At 42.8% G+C, this 27,346-nt stretch overlaps 2 protein-coding genes across 6 annotated transcripts in view; one reads left to right on the top strand and one right to left on the bottom strand.

The window, feature by feature from the left end:
- Positions 1-8,865, bottom strand: part of ppp1r9a (protein phosphatase 1, regulatory subunit 9A) — a 47,202-nt gene extending 38,337 nt beyond the window's left edge. For both annotated transcript variants that reach the window (XM_069175678.1, XM_069175679.1), the window contains exons 1-2: positions 8,526-8,865; positions 5,694-7,230 (exon numbers count right to left, since the gene is read on the bottom strand). In XM_069175678.1, coding sequence (XP_069031779.1) covers positions 5,694-7,088 — 1,395 coding nt within the window. In that variant the 5' untranslated portion in view covers positions 7,089-7,230; positions 8,526-8,865. The remainder of the gene's footprint in view (positions 1-5,693; positions 7,231-8,525) is intronic.
- Positions 8,866-11,053: 2,188 nt separating this feature from the next.
- sgce (sarcoglycan, epsilon) lies at positions 11,054-25,473 on the top strand. 4 transcript variants are annotated; one of them, XM_069177025.1, is made up of 13 exons: positions 11,054-11,203; positions 12,731-12,838; positions 16,024-16,146; positions 16,430-16,587; positions 17,341-17,413; positions 18,436-18,634; positions 21,368-21,530; positions 21,725-21,939; positions 22,422-22,448; positions 22,894-23,082; positions 23,463-23,506; positions 24,868-24,905; positions 25,068-25,473. In XM_069177025.1, the coding sequence occupies exons 1-13, from the start codon at positions 11,155-11,157 to the stop codon at positions 25,116-25,118; spliced, it is 1,437 nt and encodes a 478-aa protein (XP_069033126.1). In that variant the 5' UTR covers positions 11,054-11,154; the 3' UTR covers positions 25,119-25,473. The 4 variants fall into 4 exon arrangements, with proteins under 4 accessions (XP_069033126.1, XP_069033129.1, XP_069033127.1 ...); XM_069177028.1 differs by lacking the exon at positions 12,731-12,838; XM_069177026.1 differs by lacking the exon at positions 22,422-22,448.
- Positions 25,474-27,346: the final 1,873 nt, after the last annotated feature.

Here is a 27,346-nt window from a genome sequence, read left to right as displayed (position 1 = left end):
AGTGTTATCTGGACTAATGTGAATGTGGCACAGATCCATAGAATTATCTTAAATAGGACTAAAATGGTTGATAGTGTTTGATAACGTTTGAGTTCTCCTTAATTGGGATTCAGACTCACTATGAACAAGGTCATGGTAACAGTGCAGGAACCTTCCGAAACACAAGCTTAGCAAACACAGAGAACATTTGGTCACGTCGACTCTGTTCTGTGCAGTTTTTTTACTGCAATAAAAAATGACATTGCACTGATTGTGCCATTAGCACGGGACCAGATTGGGTAGGTGGGGGCTTGGATGATGGTTCTTGACACAGTCTGCTGTGGTGCAACTGACCAGCCTCAGAAACCACGAGGCACATCTCACCTTTCCCGGATCATTAAAAATGCATCCCCCGGGGAGGATCGGGTGGCACCGAAACAAGCAAACAAAAACACAACTGCATTAATAATGGAGTGACTAAGCTACACACACATGCACAAATACACACATACACAACAGTAAAGAGTAGTTGTACCTGTCAGAGATAAGAGAGGGAGGAAAAATCTTTGGAGTCATGATGATTTGTTTCTCCATTGGCTGCAAAAAAATACATTTCATAGGACAGTGTGGACTGAAAAGTATCTTAAAACACTGCTGTTTATGCAGACTATTGGGAGCAAATACCTACATAACATCACACAAGACTGTTGCAAGACTAGTTACGAGCCAAGAGCTTCCATGAGCCTTCCCAAAAGAGGCTTTGCCAGAACACCCGATTGTCAGTCTAACTGCGCTCAGCTGCTGCTTTTTCCTGTCGAACCAAAACGTCAGCTGTTATAGTGTATAGCTGCTGTCACAGAGAGTTAGAACTCTCTTCATACAAAACCCTGTTCTCTCCCATTATAACCCGACACAGACTGCATAATGAAGAAGTTGACAGCCAGCTTCATCCAGCTCACAGAGGGAAAACTCTAGTATTCAGGCCACAGGAAGAACTGGAGGCTGAAGGATAGACATTCAGATCAATAAAGTGCTATAATGGAAATAATACAGCAGAGTTTTTCAGTGTGACCCTGTTATGAGTTGTGTTTTTGTCGACTCTGACTCATTCATCGATTGGAAGAGGGAGAAATTATACATCTGCAATACAGATTTGTAAGCTGAAAAAGCATCCACTGCAACACAAGACTATACTGAAGGAGATTAAGCTGAAGCACTGCTGTTGCAGACTTTAGATACTATTTACAAATAACATTGGCAAAATCCATGTCTGCCTTGGATCCAAAGATCAAGAAATGCTGTCACATATATCATCACACAGGCTGACAAACTAAAGTAGAGTAATCCTTTCTATCAGAAAACACGGTCAGAAAGCAAAGTTCTTGGCAACAGGCCCTTTAATTTGAGCTGGTCCTTAAAGACTGTATTAGGTAATGCTCCAGATAAGGGTGCTTTTGGAATCACAAATGTTTACTGTTTATCTGTGTCTATAACATTGTTGAATTAACTGTCATGTACATAAGGGATGGCAAGGCCAGAACTCAGACTTGTGGCACAAAGCTGGGAGCCTCTGCAGTCTTCTGCTGTATTAAGGGCAAATGAATGAGCTCCAAAATCCTCAAGAGAAATAACCATCTCTTAATGCCTGACAAAGTCTGAGGAACGGCACCGTGAGGATGCAAGGTGGTTTTTAGTCTGTTTTTCGGCATCAGCAACTTTGTCTTTATGTTCTTTCATGCTCCAGTAAAGTGCAAGATGAGTCTGTGAATTGGTTTCATACACCGCAGCCCGAGATGCAAACACGCACTCGGCAAAAAGTACACAGAGAAAATGTGCGCAGCTTGTTTTTGTAACTGAATGTTTGCAGTGGGATCTAATCTGCAAGTATGAACACATCAGTTGAAGGCAAATGAGTCAGTGAAGACATATCATCCTGTACATACAGCGTATCCTGTTCAAATCTAGGGAGCTACACTTCTATAGTCTCAATATTAAAAGAAAGACACACCACAGAAAATGACACGCACGACCATCCCTTCTACGCTGCACAACAACACAGCAGTCAAAACATCTAGTAAAAGACATCCATAAAAATGTATCTACAAAACCTTCTCTACAGAGAACTGGAGTGACACATATCTATCATATCGATCATGGCTCTACTCAGCAGTCCAGTAACGGTGCAGCAGCAGAGTGTAATGGACAAAATGCCAGTCTCTTTGATCCAGTAACAGACAGCATGCAGAGTGGAGGGGCCTGATTATACAGCCACTTCAGAAGGCATTTAACTGGTGCTCCACTCATCACATCTGCTTAATTCTATTAAGATATTGCAGTGCATCTCGACTGATGATGAACACAGTTGCTCTCCGGGCACAAAAAGGGTAATTTAAAAGGTGACGTAAATGCCATTCACGTAGAGAAGAGGAGATGAAAACAGGACTGACAAAGCAGACAGCTTGAAGAGGTGGAAGACTTTTCTGTCAAACTCTGAAGGTGCAGTTTAACAAAGAGGGAAAGAAAACACAGTGCATGCAAAGAAATCAGCAACAAGTGAGAGATGGTTAAAAAAAATTTGAGGATGAGTATGATCCAGGCTAGAAGATATAAAAAAAATTTTTAAAAAAAGAGAGAATTAAACAGAGGAACTGAACTCTGGCTGAAATGTGTGCGATACATTCAGATCACACGATGTCTTCTCAATGTCACAGCAGAACACACTCTGACTACAGCATGTATTAAGTGCGCTAGAAAAGTAAATCTACTTTGATACTACCACATTGATCTGTATGCCACAGCGTGAATAACCAAAACTGGATGCACAAATGTCAAGGATAAAACCAGCTGCCTGACTGAACATGAGGCCTGGTTCTCCTCTGTAGGTCAGTGGCGTCTTGAAGGCAGGCTGCCGAAGCCTCTGGAGCTCCAAGCAGTCACTTTTCACTGGGTCAGTGAGGCTGTTACAGCCACAGTGTAAAGGAGGCAGCTCTGTGGGGCTGTACTGACTGTAGGCACAGCAAACCTGAGCTAAATGTTAACATCAGCCTGCTCACATTGTCAATTCCAATATGATGATGTCTAGCAGGTGTAATGCTAGCATGTTAATATTTACTGATGACCAAAAACACAAAGTAAAACCGAGACTAATAGGAAACTCTATGAATCAATTTGAAAGATTTTGTTTTTCTTTCTGTTATTAAGTCAGGGATTCACAAAAGCTATTCAAGTTTATCCTGAAGCAGATGTGAATATCTGAAACAAATTTCATGCCAATCGTCCAATAGTTGTTGAGATATTTCATTCTGAAGTGGTGATCTGGAGAACAGACCCAGAACAATGATGCCAAAAACTAGATTTCTAAACCCAGTACGAGAAAAGTCATCACAATAATCAGCTTCTTTGATAATCTTGTTTTCTTCTCAAACAGAAATCTGTGTAGATGTTTACAAAACATCGCCAAAAGCCAGCAGTGGGTCATTTTTTTTTCCCTCGGAGCTACCACGAAGATTTCAAAATTAATTAAGCTTTCAAAGCTGGGACGTTGGGCTGATTTATCCGCTTTGCAGGACAGGATGGGCAGGACTCAGAAATGTTACACAAAGAAGAGGGAGCGTTAAGTATTAGATTATAAGACGGCTGTTTGGGCAGACCTCCTCTACAGTCTCCTCCCACAGGGGTCAAGCTGGACTCGTGCGGGGCTGAGGGCTGAGAAAAAAAGCTTTGTGTCTTTCACTATATAGCATGAAGAACAAAAGACAGAACCCTGTTTGTTCCTCGTGAGCCGATAGGATAGGGGCGTATGATGGAGAAGTGGGAGGGGTGCGTGTCTAATTGTGCGTGTGCGTCGCTGTAGGGGTGGGGGCGGTGTCTCACTTGAATATTCCATATGATGAATGAGCGTCAGTCCTTTTCATAGAAAACAGAAGCTTTGAAACGACAGACAACAACAGAGGAGCATATTCTCTGCCCGTTCAACCTAAATGGGACAACAAGCTTTTAGTGTTCACATTCACCGCATAGTGAAAATGAAAGTTGAAAACATGAATGTCAAATTAGGCATTTTTAAATTGATCAAAATCAGATTTTGAAGGTATTTTTAATTGATATATAAAATAGTATTAGGGATGGCAAAACATCCATACATATCACATTTAGTGCTATGCTAATGCCAGATAATGTAACAACTAGATATAAACCATCATTAGTATGATCCAAGAATATGATCAAATTAGTGCTAACATTTCATTTTGAAGACACCCCTTGTGGAAATCTGTGCTTGCATCGGTGTGTTTCCTTGCACGTGCAGTGGGTCCTGAGAGGGAAGAAATGAGAAAAGAGCAGGAGGACACACTTTGCAGAGACAGCGCCGGGTAATTAGTGAGCTAACATCACGTTTTTTCCTCAGAATAACTGGGCTAATTGTTCTGGTTCGTTACGACGTGGTAATAAGATTGATTCACAACCTGTGGAACGTTTGTGTTAGCTCAGGTTAGATCTATTATCCATAACCTCTCGACCACGCCTGTGTTTCACATAGTAGATTTACCTCCCATACAAAAACACAAACACTGCTTGTATGTCATCAAGCTGAAACTCTCAAAAATAAAAATGTATTTCACTGGCAAAATTAAATAAAAGAGATTAAAAAAAGGAAAAGGCCAACGTAAAGCCTGTTGTTTACTACTTAAAACGTTAAGCTTGTTGATTCTATATACTCAATTTGGGGATAAAAGACTGAAAACTATTTCCCATAATCTTCCAAATCCATCTCCCCAATCCACAAACAACACTGACTGCACTGTGTCCAACTCAGCAATGAAAACAGAAACAAAACATTCCAATGCAGATACAACAAATACTATGGTTAACTCTGTTCACTGAAAAAAACACTCTTGAAAAGCTGACTTGTTACCAGGAAGATGAAACTTTGCGGAAATGTGTCATTATCACCAAAAACTACAGCAGAAGCTATATTTGCTGTAATTACCTCTTAAAAATGTAGCAGCATGGATAGTAAAGACCTATGTATTCACTATCAATAACCTAAGGTAACCTTGCTGTGTAACACAACAAGGTTATGCACTGAACACACACATTATGGCTTCAGTATATTTAACAGATTCTAAAACTGTAATGTGCAAAAACTCCTCTTCGAACGGTTTCACCAATGGCTTCCTGATTTTAAAAAAAACAAGAGATGAGATTGAATGATGAAAAACACACAGCATCTTGTGTGAAAATTGTGTGGGTGCAGAACCAGCATGACTAACACATGCACAGATGTTCTGCTCATGATGATGTCAGATTCACGGCAGGCGATGCTTTGACCCTCAAGCTCTGCATCACAAAACAGCAACAACTTTTACCATTAGAGAGCGACAACTACAAACAATACAAATAATTTGACATTTTAGCAACTAAGTGTATCAAAAGAAGAAAATGTAAAATGCAGAAGGTCTTAGAGGGGTAAAAATAACTAAGGTCAGATCATTTTACCAGGATCATTTAACCTCATAAAAAGGTGTGTTCAAATAACAAAGCTAACCACAATGAATGGTTCAACGGTTACTATAAATACAAGCCCGTAAAAAGGGTTCTCTGTTGTTTTAACCTACTTTTGATGAGAGCTGCACAAGGGCTTTTATGTTGGATTGTGTTCAGGGTGTTTAAACAATTTAGGCTTTCACAACACTTTTGTACAGCATCCAGCTTACCGTAATGGTAGCAGTGCTGAAGCGAATCTTCCTCGTTGGAGGGATGTCCTCTTTGTGTTCTTCTGGCAGACCAGGCATCTCAGTCAGATCAGAGCCCGGGTCGTAGACAATATCCTCATCGTCATCACCGTAGAGGTCATCCTCAGGATCCGTGCAGCTTTCCCCCCAACCCTGGTAACAGGCGTCACCATCTGCATTAAAAATCACCCGCTCATTCCCAATGTATTCCTCATCGGGTTCTTCCATCTGGTCCTTGGGAGATTCAGAGGTCTTGACTTCCTTTGAAGCGTCCCTGTCCTCTTGGCTTTCCCCAGATGGTGTAGTTGGAGTCGGCTGTGGCTCACGAGTGGAATCTTCAAATGCTTTGTCGGTAATCACAGCACCATGAGTAGGGTTTGAGGCTTTGGAGACCCCCAGATCCTCAATATGTTTTCTCGTGTCTGAAGGTTTCTCCTCTTCCTCACAAGACCCATTCACCTGGTTTCCATTGGTGGTGGCGCCAGACAATCTCCGTCCATCTCCCTCTGTAACCTTGCAAGCTATTTCTTGGGCTCCTTCCTCTTGTGGAGCCTCTGGTGGTGGTTCTGGGGTTTCAGCCCCAAGACTGGGGCTCAAGAGGTCCTCAGAAGACAAAGAAGTGGGTAACTTGCCCCCTATCCTGTTCCGGTAGGTTCCACAAACTGGAGATTGCCGTGAATCATCCTCACTGAGATCACCTCCATGGCGGTGGAATCCGTCAGGTGAGTAGAGGGCTCGCCTGGTGACTCCTTTGCAGGGAGCGCCCTGGTTGTTGTGGTCGACATTTTCAAAAACAGCACTGAGTTGACTGACAGTTGGTGAGGACGCCTCTGTTCGGGAGCACAGGGAGTCCAAGGAGTCTGTACTGCCTCTGTTGGACCTTGTCCCTCGCCAGTCATCAAGGTGCTCATGGGAACCCCTTTTATCCCGTCCGTATGAAAAGACAGGTGACTGGGACTGGTCACGTGATTGCTGTTCAAATAGCTTCCTGGTTTCAGAGAACTTTGCTCCAGCTCCTCCAACCCTTTCAGATGACAAGGAGTGCTGGAGTTTTATCACTGATCCATCAGCCTTGTTGATGAAGTTGGTGGGCTTCACCAGCTTCTGTGGCGAGGACTCATCGCAACCCTTGGCCTTAGCTGTGGTATTTTCTGAGCCCATTTGCATGAACATGTCCTTAATGCGACTGACATGGGTACCATACTGGCGGCCCCTTGGTTGTTTCACCCGCTCAAGGTCTTTGGGCTTTGAGTCTCCATCGATCCGTGGCTGGTCAAAGGCCTTCTTGAGGGCCTGAAACTCAGTCCGGTAGGCATTGCGGTGGGGGGAGGCACTCCGGATGCTGGTCCTCTCCCCCGAGGCCTCCGTCTTCATCATGATGAGGTCTTTGGATTCAGAGGGGATGTCAGCATTGCCGTGACCTCATTAGAACTTGGGAGCGAGGAGTCTAGTTTGACCTACTGCAGCACTGCTCAATCTGATCCAGCTGCTGTTACAGTTCCTCAAGACCCATTCACACCTGCAGAGATAAAAGAGACGTTATTGAGATAGAGGCATTTTGGAATCTAAATGATGCGTGATAGAAAACCTCGAAAACACAAAACAGATCATTTTCAACATCAAAAACACTCTACAGAAACATGGGGGCCAAATGAATTGCAGATGCTGATGTAGGATATAAAAGCTCTTGGTACAAGCGTGCTACTGTAGTTATGGAAGCCTATTATTGGACTCTAAAAGCGCTCTGATGACACTGTATTGAGCATTGCCGGGCTGTTAACCTTCTTAAATCAATAATTACCATAGACATCAGTGTAAAGGTTTTGCACTCTTTTTTTGTTGAAAATGGTGCTATATGTTGATGGACATATTTGTTGTGTGGATTTTCTTTTCGCCCTGCCTCTCCACCTCCCTCTGTTTTCTATAAGCTGTGACCCTCGTAGACTAAGACATCCCTCAGCTCTCTAAACCGTCACTGGCATTATGTTGGCTCCTTCTAAATATCAGCCCTCCAACATAGCCATGCATGGGAGCTACAACCTTTACTGTATAGAAAAAATGTTGCAGGATGCTCTCAAAGATGTGATTTGTTACCATCCTGCAGGCAAAAATACATTTAATGAAAGGCCTTTCCTCACCATTAAAATGGCTGGGTTAGAGCAGGGTAGTTAAATATTCCATACCTAAAGCCATTAATGTTTCATCCTGTTTGGAAATGCGTGCTACAGGGAGGAAGATGAAATATGACACAATAAAGAAACATTCATCTGGGACACAGAGAATCCATTAATCTAAGTTGTGCCACAGAATGGATGGTGTAGATGCAGCAGCAACATCAGCAGTGACTGAAACCTAAATGTCCTGCTTCACTATTCATTATTCACCACGCTGGACTCTTTCTGGTCAATGTTAACACCTATGTGAAATCCTTGTGCAAGAACATGCATCCTTTTGAAGTTGAGGAACATCCTGTGCTGCTTCGGAGGACATTGCACAGGACGCAAATAAGGACAATAATGTTAGAGGTGAAAGATGAAATAGATTTGAGGCTTTAACACTGTCAGTGGGATGAGACAAACAGGCGCACATCAGCCACACCGCACACAACATGACAGCTCAGGTTTTCCCCCCCCTCTCTGCTACCGTTTAACATCTTTTTTTTTTATTTACATGTTTCCTCTGGTACATTTCTGCATGAGGCGGGACACAAATGATTGACCTTCTTCAATGATCGCAGGAAGACCAAGTTAACTGTTAACCACAAACCACGGCGATGTTGCTTCACTGTTACAAAAACAAAAGAGTCAGACTTACATTCACGGCTCCGGCTCCGTTGGGCGCCTGATATAAATAACTGTAATCCAGAGGATAAACTTGTCTGAAATGCAGATGCTCTCGTCGCAAAAAAACCTTTCGAAAATAACATTTCTCTCCGTCGCTCGTAAATAGTCCGGGGACGGTATCGCCACTTCAGAAACGCTTGGACATACTAGAGCCGCTACAACGCCATTGCAGGCAGTGGGTGATGCTGCCAGTCGCACAATGGGGGTGTCGGTGCAATTTGGCAGCTCATCTCGCTGAGAGCTGCACTGTGGCAGCACTTGCAGGACGGCAGCGTCCGATATACGTCCGCAGTGTGGCGAAGTAAACTTACTTAGCCGCAATGATAACCGGAGGATTTGCAGATGTAAAGCCTCATGTGACAGGTGTTAAAACCTGAAGTGCTGCAATGGTTCGGTCCGATAATCTGCTGCGCGGAGGGGGTTTCAGTGCGCTGCAGTCTGGCATAAATACCAACACATAGCAACTGTAACTTCACTGGCTGTTTATTTTTCATCAATGAGCTTTGGGTGGGGTAGAGAGGGTCAAGGACCACTCCGGCTGGCTGTGTTGATGTGTGTTCAAATTAGGGGATCCCAAAGCCTGGTGTGAGGACCAGGACGTGGTTTTAAGGAGATGAGTCCAGTCAGAGAAATTAAAGTTTGGTTTCATTTTTTTAACGCAGTCATTCAAAATCAGTGGAATGAGAAAATAGACCATTATGAAAAAAAATTCCATCCACTTATCAGGTTACATACACGGTGCAGCTGGACAATAATTCAGTCTACAGGGCAACAATTTGAATGTTCAATCAAATGTAATAAAAAAAAAAAAAAAAAAAAAAAAAAAAAAGGTCCTGCAAGTGGCTATTAAATTTAGGCAATAACTCTATCTCACACCTTCACGTGACTAAATTAAAATTAAGTGGGCCAAATGTAATGATCTCTTAAATTAGCAGTTTCTCTCCTCAGTTAATCCATTCAGTTTGTTATGCCCTGTTTTAGATCAGTCTGAAAATGTCTTGGTGGTTGGGTCACACAAGAGTTAACAGAGACCAGCTAAAGCACAGGACTAGATTCATGTGATAGAACACTGGGAAAAAAAAAAGAGGCTTTGTCAACACTCAGATGTGTGATTATTTTTTACAAACAGCCATGAGTTATATAATTGAATCTGATGTGTTATAATAGATGGCATTGTTGCTTACATATGTACTTTGTAAGGACAAACTGTAAATATGAATACATTTGGATACCATTCTGTGAAAAACGTATGATAGTTTAATCAAATATTAATCCAAGTTTAGTAATGCATGTATATTCTTAATAAATTTGAAATTAATAATAATAATTATAACATATTAATAATAATTTAAACTGAATTTTACTGCTGACTACGTGCCGAGGAAAGTGCTGGATTAAAATGAGTCTAAATCAGTAGCCTATTAAATTAGACACATTTGGCCGCTACCTTAGCCTCGTGCTAAAATGCATGGCTTCACTAGATTTAATTCCAATGCATCAGCCAACGACCTAGTAATTGTTGTGATACATCCATTCCCAGTCCAAACACAGGCTAGGTTATGTGAAGATGTTGCTAAGCAACCTAAAAATAATCTTAAAAGGATAAAAGGGAGGGTGAGAGAAGAAAACAGCCACGCACTGCAGAACACAGACGATGGATGTCATCGTGTTTATCGCCACAGAGGAAGCCAAGAATCCAGTTTGAGATATGAAATTATCAACAACAAGCATGCAGTGACCACTAAATGTGCTGGCCAGAATTAGGAAGGCTGTTCTGCAGGATCAAAGTGCTCTCTTTAGCGGTAGCTGATATAAAGGGAGCAAGAGGGGTGAATTAATTAATGAATTAAGGGGCCTGAAGCCCTTCAGCAGACCTGACTGGAAGCCAAGGGGCCAAAACATGACCATCTGTCTGCTAGGACTGTCTCAGCAGGACGTCCGGACCGATTGGTGCAGACTTTCCAAACGTGCCCCTGCCCTTCTACAGCTGTGCAGTGGAGGTCAAGCCCCGGTAAGGTGATGGCGGGTGTTTTGTGTGAGGGAGGGTGTCTGGTTTCACGAGCCCCGAGCCACAGTACGGAGGCACTATCGAGGAATCGACAACCTGAAAGATCACAGAGGAAACCAGTGAAGCCACTAAAACGGCGGAATGTAAGGAAAAATAAAAGAGAGAATCACACAGTGACAACAACGTGACAATAGTCATATGACCTACAACGTGACATCCCTCAGGTCAAGAGGAGCCAGAGCCACAGATACTCAGGGAGCCACCCTTCGTGTTGGATCAGCAGACTAAATTAAACTCCTCGACCAACACCACACCTAAACATCTGCTCGAGGCGTGGCGCTCCTATTCTGATTCACATCATGTTTTGCCCTTTTTTTTTTTTTTAACGGGACCACCATCTTTTTCCATCCAGATGCTCAGCCAATGAGAAGACGCGCTGTCTCCGCCGAGCCGGAGGAGGAGGAGGAGGAGGAGGAAAAGGAGGAGGAGGAGGAGGAGGAGGGAGGAATGCTGCAGGATGCTTATTATCATGGCTGTCAAACCCGGTGGCGAGTAGACACCAACATCTTCTTTCCGCGTGAGATTTACGAGGATGTTAGGCACCATGTCCGCTGCGGCTGTCGCGGTGTGGTTGGGCTCGGGTACGTACCGACGGACGTCGATATTTGTCACGCGTTGTGCCCTGGATGAGGTGTCCACGCTACTTAGCCGGCTAGTTAGCTCTCTGCTTGTTTAGCCTCTCTGCTCGTTTTTTTGTTTTTTTTTCTCCAGGAGGCTGAGGAGCAGACGAGGAAAGATGGCAACCCGTAGTAGACGAATGGAGTGGATCACGATGTGTTTTCTGTAGCATCTTACGTTTTAAACGAAGTGTAATAACGCTGTTTACGTTTGCCTTGCTGGTCCACGTTTAATGCGTTGAAGTAGATCAGGCGAATGCCTCATTGTGTTATGCGTGGCAGCTGAAGCTGTCCATTAACTGCGTGTGGAGAATAGGTGAAACCTCGTTATAATACTCAATGCGAAGTCTGCACAGTGACAGCAGCCCGTGTGTTGCAGCTGCTTATCACTGGCGCACGCATTGCCGCCGGTTTATTAGGTACACGTATCTGAAAACCGATTCAGTCTCACGTAACATCCCTGCAGATAAATCCCACCTCCATGAAGGTTTTTGTTCAGTCAGTGTTCCTCTTTGATTCCTAATGTTTCAGAAAATAGACCAGTCCAGGAATCTAGCAGCATTAAATGCACGTTATTTAATTGACTAATTCATTACTTGTCGGGTCTATAAAATGTCTGATAAACAGTGATCATTATCATGTCACACAGCTCACCAAAAAAAAAAAAAAAAAAAAGAGATATTCATGGATTGGTTTATTTGACCAATAGATCAAAATCCAAGAACATTCAGTTTGCTGTCATGTATGACAAAGAAAAGCGTCACATCTCCACATCAGAGGTTGTTCCCAATAAATGTTTGACATGTCTGCTTGATAAATGTCTAAAGCAGTTCATCAAAGTAATTGCTGATGAATGGATTAATCCAGTAATCTATGTACTTCTACTTTTATCTTAGAATCGACTACCGTAATAATGTCTTCACAGGCTTCAATAAAAATCCAGTCAAACAGAAACCGAACAGAAGTTTATGGCACTGCTGCTAGAGTCGTAACTAACAACAAAAAAGTGAGAAACATTACTCCAGGGTCAAAATACATTTATGATTTTCTGCTAAATTATTAACCTTGCAGACGTCGGAGGCCATCCAGAGCAGGTTTCTTACTGTCTCCAGGTTCATAACAAAACACAAGACAAGCAGTGTTCAGGTTGGATGCGAATACACTTTTGGTGCAGTTGGATTAAACTGCACTAGATATTTTGTCCACGTTGTTTATATGACCGAGGGTAAATTAAATATTAGAAACACCCCCTCAGGACAATTCAGTCGTAAAGCCACCAGTATGACCATAAATTTAGATAAAAATAGTTTGAATGACATCAGAACATTATAACCTTCATGAAGGTTCGTTTGAGGACTGCTGTAATAGACTGAATTCGATTTAGCTTCATGTACTTGAAAAACTAGCAGCTGGGTGTATTGTTGAAATTGCTTTTAAAACGCACACTTGTTCCATTCATGCTTTATTTTATTTTTTTCATTGATCCAATAGTTTACGTTGTGCATGCCTATGATACGAAACATGGTGCTTTACATGAGAAAAATGTCCATACGGGGCAATCTGTGGCCTTGAAGCAGAGAACAGCCTTGTACAGAGACGGTGAGTGGGTGAGTGGGTGTGTGCAGTGGTGCGCTTCATGTGTGGACCCGCTGTCCCCTCCCCTCTGTCATAACCCGGTGACACGCTCAGCTGGTTCCCCATTAATACTGGCATTATTGTTTTGAGTTGTGTGCTGTCCCCTCACACTTGGCCCACTTTTTGTTTGCTGTAAAAGCAGTTTGCTGCACTTAAATCTCGTCTAAACCTCCCTCTTGCTGGAAGTATTATGTATCCTAAATCATGACCTATTAGAGAAAAGTTATATTTCTTCTGGTTTTTATGATAAAAAAAACAAACAACAGCAATCATTAAAAAAAACAACTTTTCAACACTCCTTTTCGATAAATCAATGATTAGCTTACCTTTTATGAAGTGCTGGAAGATCGAGCTGTTTGTTTTGTGTCTGCCCTCGTCCTCAGCCCTCGCCTTCTGCATGATGTGACGCCGACTACTTTCACTTCCAGGTCTGAGTTTAGAGGCTCAAACTCATCACGGGCAGCTTACCAAACCCTCGTCCCAAACAGAAGCAATCCTTGTTGTCGGTGCTTCCCCGATAAACACCAAAGAAGCACATGCAATCCTCCTGACCTAGACTACATGCGCATACGAAGCTGACTCAACAGAACTAAAGGACACCCTTCCCTTGTCTTTGCCTCAGTTAGCTGGAGTCATTACAGGGAGAAGGCTGGTTTATTTTTCTTCGTGATGCCGAAGGCAGTTTTACCTCAGGCATCACTCCTGATACTTCAGCCAGTCTAAGGTCGGCCTCGAAAAGCATAAAATCTGGTTAGCTATTTCAACCACCCCCCAAGACCTGTTAGTGAGCTACATGGTGTTTACAGGCCTGTTGCACCCGTTTCAGAAGTTGTGTGTAAGATTATGTACAATTTATAAAAAAAATATATATTTTAGTGTGCATGTGACCCTGATTGTCAGGAACGTTTTTATATGTATGAACATGCATGTCTTTGTCTGTCTATACTGAGTCCAACAGGTTAGTCTGCAGTGGACAGTTTAGTATTAACCTTTAATTGGTGATGTATTGTGTGTGCAGTGGGAGAATTGCACCTCATCATCTCAAGAAGGCCTGGCAGTCAGTCATCCTGCCACAAATAAGCAGATCTGATGCTGTTAGCAGAGCCTTAGTGTGGGTTAGTTACTGATCTTTACTTACACCACCTGCTCTCTAATTGGAAGAGACTACAATCGAAGGTGATGGTGAAACAGTGCGAAAGAAGCCTAAAAGCTCGACTGACTAACATAAGTTTGCTGGAGTTGTTTGTTTGGTCTAAATATTTGTTTCTAAGTAAAAGATTTAATAGGCTAAAACACATTTCAGATCCTGTAGGTTACTTCTTAATCCTCAGACTATTAGGAGGCCATCTGGGCTCACTCGAATGTGCTGCACGTCTCATCTCTTAACCTGTCACAAATGTTTGCACCACATCCAGTCGGTCTCTGATTAGAGCAGAAGAGCCGTTATTTGATCTTGACCGCGCATGTCTGAAAGTGGTCTTTTGAGTGGCCAAGAACTGCTGAGGCCCAACGGGTCAGATAATACAATACGAGGGTGTGCATTCAGAGACGGATTTGCGGATCGACTGAAGCCATCACCGAGCGAGCGGTCGGCTGAAACTGAATGAAGTTTTATTTTTGGTCTCTGAATAACCTGGATCCTTATATGTCAGGGGTGCAGTAGTTGCAGCCAGAAGAGCTATTGTGTGTATTAGTCACGCTCAGGTGGTTCCCTGAAAAGAGTTGTGGTGGATATAACCTCAGGTTATTCAAGTAACACCACATTTATCGGATGCTAAATGCTATTGATTGTATCTTAGCTGTGACCGGGCCCTCGGGGACATGAGACATATGGCCAGTTCAGCGTCTCTGTTGCTTGCTCCAGTTTAACATACACATGGGGCTCGTTTTAATAACTATCCTGCCAGCTGATCATCAGTGTACTTAGATTGCAGCTAGGCAATTTGACTTTATTGATGTTAATTTTCTTAATAATCTGCAGCCAACTGTGCCACCTAATCTTCTTTAACCCCTTTGTGAACCCTGGTAACAGACAGCAGCCAAAAAAAAATCTCGTGCTGATTGAAAAGTAAATCCTGCCCTGTTACTCTCTCCAGTGGAAATCAGCTTCCGATCAAGCGGAGGGCACGCAGTGCAGAAGCACTTTATGTTATGAGGCATGTCGTAGTAATGTTAGTATACGCGGGGGTAGGTGCTAATGAGAAAATTAAAAAGAAGGTAAAAAATCTGTGACATTTTGCAGGAGGAAGCCACATTTACACACCGAGCTTTCCCGGGCTCTCGCCGAGCTGCTTAATGTGTCTGGAGTTGTGTGTCTGCAGGAGCGAACAGTTCAAACTTTCTTTTTCTCCCTCTTTTGCACTTCATAGCACAAATCTCCAGCTGCCCGTCGCTCCCCTCCTCCTCCCCCTTTTCTTCCTTGTACACTCTCAATCTCCCATGGTGATTAAAAATTGAGTTCCCACCCACTGTGGGAAAGATAAGGGGGGGGGGGGGGTGAGAAGAAAAAAATGCTGATAGGTTGGAGAAGTGAAAGAAGAAGCAAAGGAGAGGGAAATAGTGAAAGACACAAAAGGAGGGAGTGAGAGGGGGGGGGGGGGGATTCACCTCCTCCTCTTTTGTTAACAAACTGCCATTTTCCCAGTGATGCCCTGCACAAATAAAGAGTAAATGTTTGTGTTTGCAATGGAGTGGGCCTAAACAGAGAGCATAATAGAGACAGAGAGGAGGGAGGGCATAAAACGAGCCCAGTACAGTCTGAATGACTCATTACTGCTGCTTTAACTCACAGTACCTCAGCTCCTTGCCCCTGAATTTGACTGGTTTTGTTTAGCAGCTTGCCCTTTTGTAGTCTTTCCTGCAGCTAATAATTCGATTTTTTTTTTTTTCCTCTCCAAACTTGGACGTTTCCTCGACTTCATTATTATGTAAAGTTTTTACTTTCTTAAGAATGCGGTTGCCAGGCAAGAAGTAGACAAATCTGTTGGTGCTAATACTATAGATTTAAAGTATGAAGCAGCTTAACGTCTTCTCTTCTTCTCCACTCAGCGCTGCTGGCAGGTCATTAATGATGAATAACATACACACTGAATAGAAAGTGAGCCGCTATCAAGAACTCATTTTCAATGTGTTTGAAATCTGTGTTTCAGTGGTCACCATTTTGTCGAGGTCCCACGCAGACCGGAACGTCTACCCGTCTGCGGGAGTGCTGTTTGTTCACGTTCTGGAGAGAGAGTACTTCAAAGGAGAGTTTCCTCCTTACCCCAAATCAGGTATAAAACCATCACATATACATGTTCTGCACTTTAACATCGTGTTAATGATATGTTGAATTATGTAAATGACGTCAAATTATTTGAGGAGGTAGTTAATGGTACAATCATGGTTTAAATTCCACAGTGCATTGTCTATTCATCCTAAGTCACTAGAAGGACATGCTTCGTTACTATTGGCAACACATTTGAAATTCAGCCAATGGGTCTAAATGCACATTTTCGAATCGGTGCTGACCCATAACAAATCACCGGGTCCCTTGTTAAACTGCTCTGTCTACAGGTGATGCCAGCAGTGACCCGATCACTTTCAACACCAACCTGATGGGTTACCCCGACAGGCCAGGCTGGCTGCGCTACATCCAGAGGACTCCACATAGTGATGGAGTGCTCTACGGTTCCCCCACTGCACAGCATGTTGGCAAGCCCACTGTCATAGAGGTGGGTGGCTGGACCACTGTCAAAGTGGAAAGAGTGAAGCCATTTGCAGTGATGCTCATTATGTCAAGGAAGAGAAGCTGCTTTTAGGGTGAAAATGTTTCGAATACAATTAAAATATTTAATGAAGGGGTGACCTGATTGCTGAGTGGTGAGGGCACATTTGCTCTGAGCAGCGAGTGCCCGGTTTGATTCCCACACTTGGCAGGCATTTATTGCATGTCATTCCCCTTCTCTCTCTCTCTCCCTCTCCCTCTCCCCCCCCCCCCATTTCCTCTCTGTCTCTCACCGTCTCTTATCAAATAAAGCAAAAAAAAAAAAGCCCCAAAAATAAATCTAAAAACATAACATTTCATTGAAAGAATCAGTTCAGTTTAATTATGTGAATGGAAGAAATTCTCACACATACGCAGTCTGTGCCATCACGGTAATGGAGACGCACCGCATTTGAAGTGATTTTACGGAGTCCAGCTGATTTGTATGCATTTAGTTGTAGCACAGTACAATGTTACGCTCAAAGTCTTCAGAGTTAAATTCCATCATGTTTTTTTTATGCTGTCTTTGTCCCCCATAAGCTACTGTAGAAATTCTTTTCCCAAAAGGCTTAATATTTCCAACGGGGAACATGCGCCTCTATGCGGCGCCTCAGCTGGGAACAGAACCTACGTTGTGCATCTAGCTCAGCTTCGTCCAGAGAGCTGCTGCCATTTAAGCTGCACTGATCTGGGTTTCAACTTTCACCCCTGTATGTTGCAGATTACCGCCTACAACAGACGCACTTTTGAGACAGCACGGCACAACTTGGTCATAAACATCATGGGTACAGAAGGTAAGAGGGGCCAGTACGAGAGCTTACAGCTAACCGAGATCAGACTGTGCAACTTCCCTGATTAAATCTGAGGGCACATTTGGTACTTGTACTGTGGTATGGGCTTTTCTCAAGAGAAAATGTTTTCTTTGATCATTTTCAATCTATATCTGAAGAAAAACAATGTTGTATATGATTTTAAATTCTATTCTTGGCCCTGGAAGCAGCAGTTGAGTAATCTCAGCCAGAGGTCCATTTAGTAGCTGTTCTGGAGCTTTCAGTCATACGACATGATCTCAGCAGGTTTGTTTCATCAGATTTTTTGAAAAGTTGACAATTTTAGAAACTGCATCTGCTTATAAAGATTATATGATATGATCAAAAGCTCAAGAACGGACGCTAAATGGCCCTTGTGGTGGTGCTATTCTGTCAACTGTCAAAATCAGTTATTGTCGTGCACCCGTCTCTCATCCTTCAAATTAGCTCTGATAAATCACAACATTTCAAAACAATATCTTCTATCTATAGTAAAATCACAGCCCGGTATCGGTACGTTGGAGTTATGACAGTATTTCCGTGGAAGGCAGCCGTTCTCTTTCAGCCCTATAACCACACTTCACATCTGTGCATCTGTATGTTTGCTCGCTGGCTTGTTGACCAGTCACGGTGCATACATTACAATACGAAGTGAGTCGGGAGGGGGGAACGCGCAGCAGCTGTTTGCAGAGCTAACGTGACATCGCTCTCCCTATGCTGTGATGTCACCTGCCATCTGGCTTCAGGGGGAGGCCGAGTCATAACAGAGCAGAGCCGACGCACATCGGTCTGCTGAACCGACTGGTGAAATCAGTGTCACCTATGCAGCAGTAATACAGTAACAATGATGCCAGCAGAGCTCCACTGCATCATTCCTCTTCTCTTGCGGTTTTGGATTTAATGGGTTACTTTTCTTCATACCAACCCCATCCTCCTGCCTTTCAGCTTTTTTTTTTTTTTTTTTTTCAAATAATCTTTTCTGACCGTCTCTCCATCTGTGTGCACAGAGTTTCCTCTGCCTTATCAAGCAGAGTTTTACATCAGAAACATGAATGTGGAGGAGATGCTGGCCAGCGAGGTGCTGGGGGACTTCCTGGGAGCTGTGAAGAACGTATGGCAGCCCGAGCGGCTCAATGCTATCAACATTACCTCGGCACTGGACCGTGGTGGTCGTGTGCCTCTGCCCATCAACAACCTAAAAGAAGGGTGAGGATCTCGACCTGGATCGCATTTAAGAGTTGTGAATACTTTGGACCTGATTCACTAAAGGTTTCCGTGTGTAAGATCACGTGCAAACTCCACACCGCCCGCAAACAAATGTCCAAGCAGCTCTACTGACGACGTGCAGTGAGGATTGCTTCTTTCAAATGTGTCATTTAACACACGTTGTCCATTTTGCGTGTTTGCCTGCATGCATATGTAATATTGGTTATTTCTGCTTGAAGGTGCAAAACACTGGGAGGGGAACTGCAAATACAGAAATTTAGCACCCGCAGCGATATTTACTAAACCTGAAAGTAGAAATAGGAGAAGTGATTGCGTGTGTATTTTAGTACGACTGAAATCTGGAGAGACGGCTGCTCTTATTGTGGCGAGAAGGAGACGCAGGAAAGCAAAAAAATACTTAGAGAATGTGATTTTACACACGTTTAAACATTTATGAGATGACGGAGGGAAAAATGATTCAGACATATCGTCTGTCCAGCGATGACATTTCTGAGTTATTGAATCGAATGAATGATGATTGACAGCCAACAACAAGGAGGAGCCACGAAATACCAGCAATTAAAAAAACTTCTTACGACTCAGCATTTACTTTCCTCTGGGTCATTCCAGCGTATCGCTGCTTGGACGTCCCGTCCAGTCCAGATATTCAGGTGTGCTGTCACAGGTCCTGAATGTCTCCCGCAGAATTCACAGGTAGCTTCATCAGGTTCACGAGCACTCGCGAGGCACTGAATGAAAAGCCACCTGCTCATCACAGAAAGATCTGGACCTGCTGATCGGTGTTTGTTAGAGGATCTCATCCACCGTCCCTCCTCTTTTATTTGCAGACGTTTTATTATTAAGCCTTTTTTTTTTTTCTCCGCCTTTTTGTTTTCCCCGCAGTATTGACTTTCTTGCTGATAATCTCCGAGAATGCGTTTTTTTCTTGTTAAATTTATATTTGTTAATTTCAATGGGATTAGATTTCCTTTTCCTTTTGCTGTCGCTCTGTTTTCCCATTGCTGGAATGACTTTAACACACACAAACCCCTCATTTAAATACACGCATTTCAAAGACGCCAAATTTGCTAACTTTTGGAAGGAACACGCAATTTAGTACCCTTTATTTGAGATCTTAGTAAATCCGGCCCTTTGAGTATTCACTGTTTAGGGAACCTTCTCTAGTTACAGCTAATTTAAGTATTTGTTTTCTTAGTTTAACTGGATTCCTCATCTGCTTTTACAAAATGTTGCTTTTAATAACTTAAGTTCATGTGGTTTACACAAACTACATGAAGTCTAACAGTCTTGCAGAATGTCTCTGAGCGACCCCTTCACCTCTCTAAGTCAAACAAATTGTGGTGATTTTTTTTTTTCAGCTCACTCACACCATGCTGACATTTTATTTAATTGGGTTCTTTGGGATCCTTATTTCGCTGTGAATTAGATGAATACACTTGGCCGTCAGCGCCGACAGACACTGTCAGTTCGTTTAGTTCACAGGGGAATAGCCCACATATACTGCCATAAGTTGTGCATCAAAAATTCATGCTGACGTTTTGGAAGATGAAAGCATCGAGGAGAACACTGAGTGGAGGAGAAATGCTCAGACTTCTACAAGGCTCAGCACAACCATGTAAAATGAGACTCCCTCTCTCCTCTCCTCTCCTCTCGGAAACTTTTTCCACTTCCACGGAAACACTTCTGACATTTTTAGTAACCAAACAGGATTGTAACTGACCGAATGTCGACCTTTCTAACATGTCGTTTCCGCCAGGATGACGGATCGGGCATAAAACTGCCATTCTGGCCATAATCCAGACCAAGTGGGTGAAGTTGGGGCGTTGTACCCGCAATGCACCATTTTAAATGCCCATATTTTTTCATGCAATGGACTGAATGGGCCAAAGGTTTCAACCACATGTCCAATGTTGGATCCTGGATTTAGCACATGAAGACTCCATAGTCCCTCTGGGTAGCTGACTTTTTTTCATGGGGTGTCTGTCAAATATGGAACCCCGTCAGCCTTGTACTGCAGCCCCTATTCTGGGACATTTATCTATTTCATACCAATACGTCAATAAATACTCTTCGGTTTGGGGGGGATGGCAACTAAGAAACCAGATCACCCCATTTCAAGATCTTTCAAATGGCAGATTTTAGTGATTCATTGATGTGCCAATTGAGAACTGTTCTGCCACTCAAGTTAATAATTAGGAATCTTGGTCACCCCATTGAAAGTATTTCCAAATGGCAAAATATTAGGAAATGTCTAAAAATCTCTCCTTTGGAAATCTTTTAAATGGGGGGGGGGGGAATCAGCTTTCCCAGTTGTTAACTGGAGTGGCAGAAAAGTTCCCAAATAAGGCAGAAAAGTTCAAAATGTTCAACTTGAACTATAGTGAAATTTCAAAATGGCACTTTCTGACATTTAGGAACCTTGGTTGCCCATTCAAAGCCTTTCCAAACGTCAAAATACCAAGAAATGACTAAAATCTGCCATTTTTTAAATCTTTGTTCCAACCCTTTAGCACCTGGCCTTCAAGCCCAGGAAGCTGACCACGCCCCAGTACTTTTGAATTGTACAATTTGATGGGTAAATCTATGGGAAGTTATTGCTAAATGTCAGCTTTTCAAATGTTGATATTTTCTCAGACAATTCCTCAAATGGTTTTACTTCTTTCCTTACCTTTTTCTCATACCTTGTGTCTCACTGTCTCCTCCTCTCTCCAGTGTTTATGTGATGGTCGGTGCTGATGTTCCCTTCTCGTCGTGCTTGCGGGAGGTGGAAAGCCCACATAACCAGCTGCGCTGCAGTCAGGAGATGGAGCCTGCCATCAGCTGTGACAAGAAATTCAGAGCTCAGTTTCACATCGACTGGTGTAAGATTTCTCTGGTGAGGATTCTCCCGTGCAGATTGCCATGGACTAAAAAAAAAAAAATACAGGTTTTAATAATAAGGCAAGAAGAGAACAAGTGCACAACTCTTATGTTTTGATTAAATACTGTCTTTTGAGAAATACTGCACTTTAATCACAGTGTATCTGCTCTATCTACACGTCCGGTATTAACTCTTACTCGTTTCTTTAGGTTGACATCAACAAAGTAGTCCCGGTTTACATTACCCGTCCAGACCCAGGCACGGGGATCCTGCCTGAATTTGGGGAGTACAACCCCCCATCCGAGTCTCTGAAGAGCCGGGACTACGTTTCCGACTTCCTGGTCACGCTGGCCGTACCGTCTGCCGTGGCTGTTGTCCTCTTCTTCATCCTCGGCTACTCTATGTGCTGCAGACGGGAAGGGGTGTAAGTGTGCTTGGTCTTATATTTTATGCAAATATTGCACCAAACACCCCAAAAAAAAAAAACATTTGACGAAAGCAGTGAAAGTGTTACTAAAGTGTATGAGAACCAGATGAGAGACAGAAATGACAGTGAAGGGCTCAGTTAGCTGCAGGACAATCAAATAAGAGTGGAAATCTGGACTGGAACTGCAGCTTGTCATTACCATCCAGTTGTATGGTCCATTTATGTTAAGTTCCTCATCGCTATCTGTCACAGGTTTTCGTTACTGTTTTCATGTACATGTTGATGTTTTGAAGCATTACATTCATGCTCATTCACCCATGGTGCATCCTTTGATCATTTACAGGCTGGGAGAGACGTGCCCCCTCGTTCACTCAATGTTCCTCACCACCTCCACCCTGTTTTCACCCTTCACTTGTGTGTAGATGTTGCTTTAACTATTAATATTAGTATTTAATTCATCCATTTTGTTTTGTTTCTAGGGAAAAAAGAAACATGCAAACACCAGAGTAAGTGTTTTACCTCTCCTGTGTTCTTCTTTATTTTGGGTCTGTTTCCGTTCCCTCCTCTCTCTTTGGTTTGCAATTTTGTCGTATTCTGTTGTCACCGATGGCTGTTTCATATCCATTCATATGCTCATACGTGTGTTGACATCCATTCATCCAGTGGGCTGCTGAAAAAAAAAAAAAAATGTAATGACCAGCCGTAGGGAGACAGTGCTGTTCGAAGTTCGACATAACACAATCTTATAGGTTAACAACATATTCTGCAAGCTGAAGTGAAAGACATCACAGCAGTAGGAGAGGGTGGATGTTATGTTTCTGTTGTAGCATGCATGTACTAAGTGCAGATCTTCTCATAGATACACAGGATCAATAAGCTTTGGCGAGTGAATGCCGCCCGCGACACCAAAACATGCGGCATTACAACCTCGCTGCTTCTCCCCTTCCCCAGCATCCAGCTGGTTCACCACAGCTCCATCCAGAAGTCCACCAAGGAGCTGCGCAGCATGTCGAAGAACCGCGAGATCTCCTGGCCCCTCTCCACCCTGCCAGTCTTCAACCCAGTCAGCGGCGAGGTGGTGCCGCCCATCCACCCCGACAACTACGAGACCACCAGCATGCCCCTCATGCAGACACAGGCGTGAGTTGGGAGATTTGGTGTGAGGAAATGCGCATCGGACAACGTGGATGAATAAAGCAGTCACTCACACGAGGTCGCACATGAAACCACACATGCTTCATCAGCAAACACAGATGAGGCTATAGTTTAAGTCGAGACAACACCGTCGTGGTTTAATCTTGTTTCAGCTCTTTGTAAACGTGCCAGGTTTGCAGCTAAAGCTGCAGAAACTAAGTCAGACCTTCAGAAAATGCGACTGCAGCTTAAAGGTTCAAGCTGTCCCGTGATTTCTCCGAACGGGCTCGAAAAATGTGTTGATGGAAGAACAACACGCTTTCACGTTGCAGTATTGCTCTTGTATTTGAACGCGTGTTCACCATATCATTTTGTTTATATTACAGGAATCTGCAAAACCAGATCACGATACCACAGCAACGGCCATCAGGTTAGTGTTTCCTTCAGTTTTTCTATAGCAGTCGAGCAATCTGCATGTGTAATACAGGATGTAACTTAACAAATGAAGCTGCTGCCGCACGCAGGAGTAGATGCCAGAACAACATTTAAGTAAAGCGGGAGCTCCAGGATTGATATGTTTTGTGTAAAACACTCACGGCATAGTGTCCCCGTACAGCAGGGGAACTACCGGTAGCCTTTGACCCGGTTCCGAGTAGTTTACAGAAGGTTCAAACAATAGGCAGTGTTTCTCATACATAGACTTACTTGGGCGGGCCCGCCCGGATATATTTGGCGAACCATTTCAGCATTTTTGATCTATTTATGTGTCAGTGCAGCAGAGGTTAAGCTCCACCCCTGAGTGGACACACACAGAGATCAGAGGACAGAAAGTGCAACCTGCAACACGCCTGTAAAACGCAGCAGAGAATGGAAAGAAACGGGTGCTCGTGAATTTTTTTTTATTTTTTTTTTATTAAAAAAAAAATCTTTTGACTTGGACGCGTTTCTTTCAGGAAGGGAGGCGGGTCCCAATTGAAGCTCAAACTGGATCTGCCTGGTTAAATCTTATTACAACACTTTGACACTTTTCAAACCAACACACGAGTCGCGTGCACTGCAGTAGGAATTCAGGGAACATTGCAGATACAGAAAATACCCCTCCCCTCGATTGAAAAGGTAAAACAAAATGCATCCAGAATAAAACATGCACAGGCTGATGTGATATGAAATGTGCGTGAAGAGTATCGAGTTGTTCTTTTTCACATAAGAGAAGCATATTCAGCTGGTTTGGGTGGAGCTCAGCTACGTGAACGTTACGGAACGAAGCTCTCGGGACATCTGGTCAAAGTAGCTCTCGGAGTAAAAAAAAAAAAAAAAAAAAAAAAAGGTTGGAGAGCCCCGCCATACAGGATAGCTGCGTGTCTTACACGCTACAGTGCTTCTACTTCACGTAACTATAAACATATTGTTTCCCTGTGTAACGTTCATTAGGGTGTCTCCTGTTTCCCTGCAGGTTTAAGTACATTACCATCGCTGTAAAATGAATTACAATTCACTCGACGCGTCATCACATCTCACGACCTTCAATGCATCGACTGCAGCGGCAATAATATGAATGCATATTAAAAAAAAAAAAAAACTTTGCTTCATAGTTACCCGTCCGTGTTGCTCACAACATCAGTCTGTCCCTTCTGCTTCACTGTAAACGATGCGAGCGTCCAGACCCGGTCTGTGGACTCCCGCGTGAGAAGGGCTAATTGTGATGTTGGCGCGAGAGCGCCCTCCTGTGAGCACGGCGAACAGCTGCATGATGCACTAACCCACTGCTCTCTCTGTTCACTGCTAACAAAGGAGAAAATTATGTCATGTCAACATTTCGAAGGCTGGAGGTAGGTGCCGCGGTTTATAAATTCAAGAGAATTCATGTTGCATTTGTACGCGGTTTTTATTTTTTTTTGCCCGTGGTGTAATTTTAGTTCCATCTCTTCAGCTAAACGGAACATTAAAACAGGTGTTTTATTTTGATGTTCTCAACTTGTATCTATTTTTAGGTAAATGGTATTCCTGAAGAGAGAAAAGTGGCCGAAGCGCTGAATTTATGACCAGAAGAATCCAAGCCGACGGTTTCCGCATCTTTTATCTTTTCTAATTTTTTTTTTTTTTTTGCCAATCTGCATGCCTCAGAAGTAAAGATCTGTCGTCCGTATGCACTTACACTTTGAAGAGCTGAGGTTGTGAAAGAACAGAAGAGTTTAGCTGATTTTAAAAAGAAAACCTTGAGAGTATTTTGGAATATTTGTGTAAATGTTAAAAAAAAAATCTGTTTGTATTCTCTACTTGCTTTGCGCAATGGACCTCTTCGAGGGAAAGGGAGTTTTACATGGAAACGCTTCAGTGGTCCCACGTTTTTAATTTATGTAACGTGTCATACGATAACAATAAATCCTTTCACAATAATTCTTTTTGAAGTACCTTTGTCCCTATAACAAACAAGACACGGATCATGTCTGAAAAACATTAAAAGTGTGTGTGTGTGTGTTTGTCCCAAAAAAGGAACCAAAACAGCACATTTTCTGAAGGTCTTATTAACAATGTACAACAGAGTAAAGGCATTTATAAATAAATGGATACATGTCACATTTTTAAGACGTCACAAAAAAAAGTACGTGTAACATATTTCAAAGAGGCCCTGCACAGGGGTATAAATAGTTGTTGCTTTTACATGACCAAAGAGATCAATTAAGGCGAGAAAACAATTACCAAAGTCACTGTGTCACTATTAATCAGTGGTAGGTGGGAGAACAGACCAGTAAACCTTACACATCAAAGGAAATGGTGACGTTCTCATTTACACGATGAGGCGTGACCGGTTTTTAGAAATCGTAAATGGACGTGGGCCGTCGTTCAGTCGGAGGACGCGTCCTGAACGACATCGAGCTGCGGACACGTCGTTCCACTGCGAAGAGTTTTTAAAGAGAAGCTCCACGGATGAATAAAGAGCGGCCGACGCCGCCATCTTTTCCACCCAACGGTAGCTCTGAGAATTTGTTTGCAATACAGCTTCACTCTTGGATTATTACATTTTGTATCTGCCTGACGGCCTTGACAACAACATTTACCCAATAAGAATGTGCCAAAGGGCATTAAATATCTGCACCGGTACCGTGTTAAACATCGTAGTTCACCTGAAGTAGGAAAACATAAGAACGCAGGTCTTGCGCCCTCTTAAATGTCCGTAGGGTGAATAGGCAAATAGCCCATTTGTCAACCGAGGAAAATATACAGTATTTTTCATTTAAGCAACACTAATTCGTCTTCTCTGCTCAGTCAGTACATTACCGAGTAGCTTTTGAATGTCGATGTGAGCCCTGATGCAACGTGCCTAAAGATGGAAGGTTGTGATCCCAGCTACATCTGAAGATGTATTGTGCATATAAGCCACTGGAGAAAAAAAAAAAAAAGAAAAAAAAGCTGTGTGTTCAAAGGCATTCAGACAAAGAATTCACTTCGCTCACTGACTGGCCAAAATGTCCACCGGCTGTGACAGCAGAGGGTTGGGGGCAGTTTCTACCAGAGCTGTGAGGTGTGTTTTACTGGCAATAAAAGGATAAAGAACCAAAATCACTGCTGAAGCATTGCTGTATAAAATAAATCTTTCACTCTATCATACAAATATACACAGACTAGGGAAGTGAGCTGCTAATAGGACAAACGGGTATCAGAATGTAAAAGGGCTCAACCTCGTCGTCAGGTGATCATCTATGAGATTATGGGATACAAAATTATTTATGTAATACTTCCTTCACAAACAGCAGTCATGGGCGCAAAGTACAAAATAAAACAAAGCCCAAAAAAAAAAAAAAAAAAAGTATAAAATATAAGCTTAATTTAAATCATTAAATACTGTACATATAACATAGAATTTCAGAGTTACAGCAGGTGACTACAGCGCCTTTCACAAAAACATTGGCAAAAACATGTCAAAAGTTATTCCAACATTTTAACAATTGCACTCCAAATTTGAATTAAGTCTTGACAGATTTTGATCACCCAAGCCAAGTTGCTGGTCCATAGTATGCATATTTAGATATCTAACATTATTTTGAAGTCCCCAGAAACACTGTACAAAGTTATGTTGATAATAAAAATGCAGCACAATTGAATGTTTTTGTCGTAAAAGAGTAGATATCTGAATATGTAGGTTATGGATCCACCCGAGTGAAATCCCCTTCCACTGCTACTGCCATGTTGGACGGACTGTGTGCCGAGTGATCCCTCCCACAGTGAAGTAATGACAGGAAGTACTGGTACGTGACAAAAATCGACTTCT

Source organism: Embiotoca jacksoni, unplaced genomic scaffold, assembly GCF_022577435.1.
Source record: "Embiotoca jacksoni isolate LCO1_2020_lvr unplaced genomic scaffold, fEmbJac1.0.p SCAF_7, whole genome shotgun sequence".
NCBI lineage: Eukaryota > Metazoa > Chordata > Actinopteri > Embiotocidae > Embiotoca > Embiotoca jacksoni.
The sequence above is the reverse complement of the archived record's forward strand: the minus strand, read 5'-3'. Positions and strand labels throughout refer to the sequence as shown.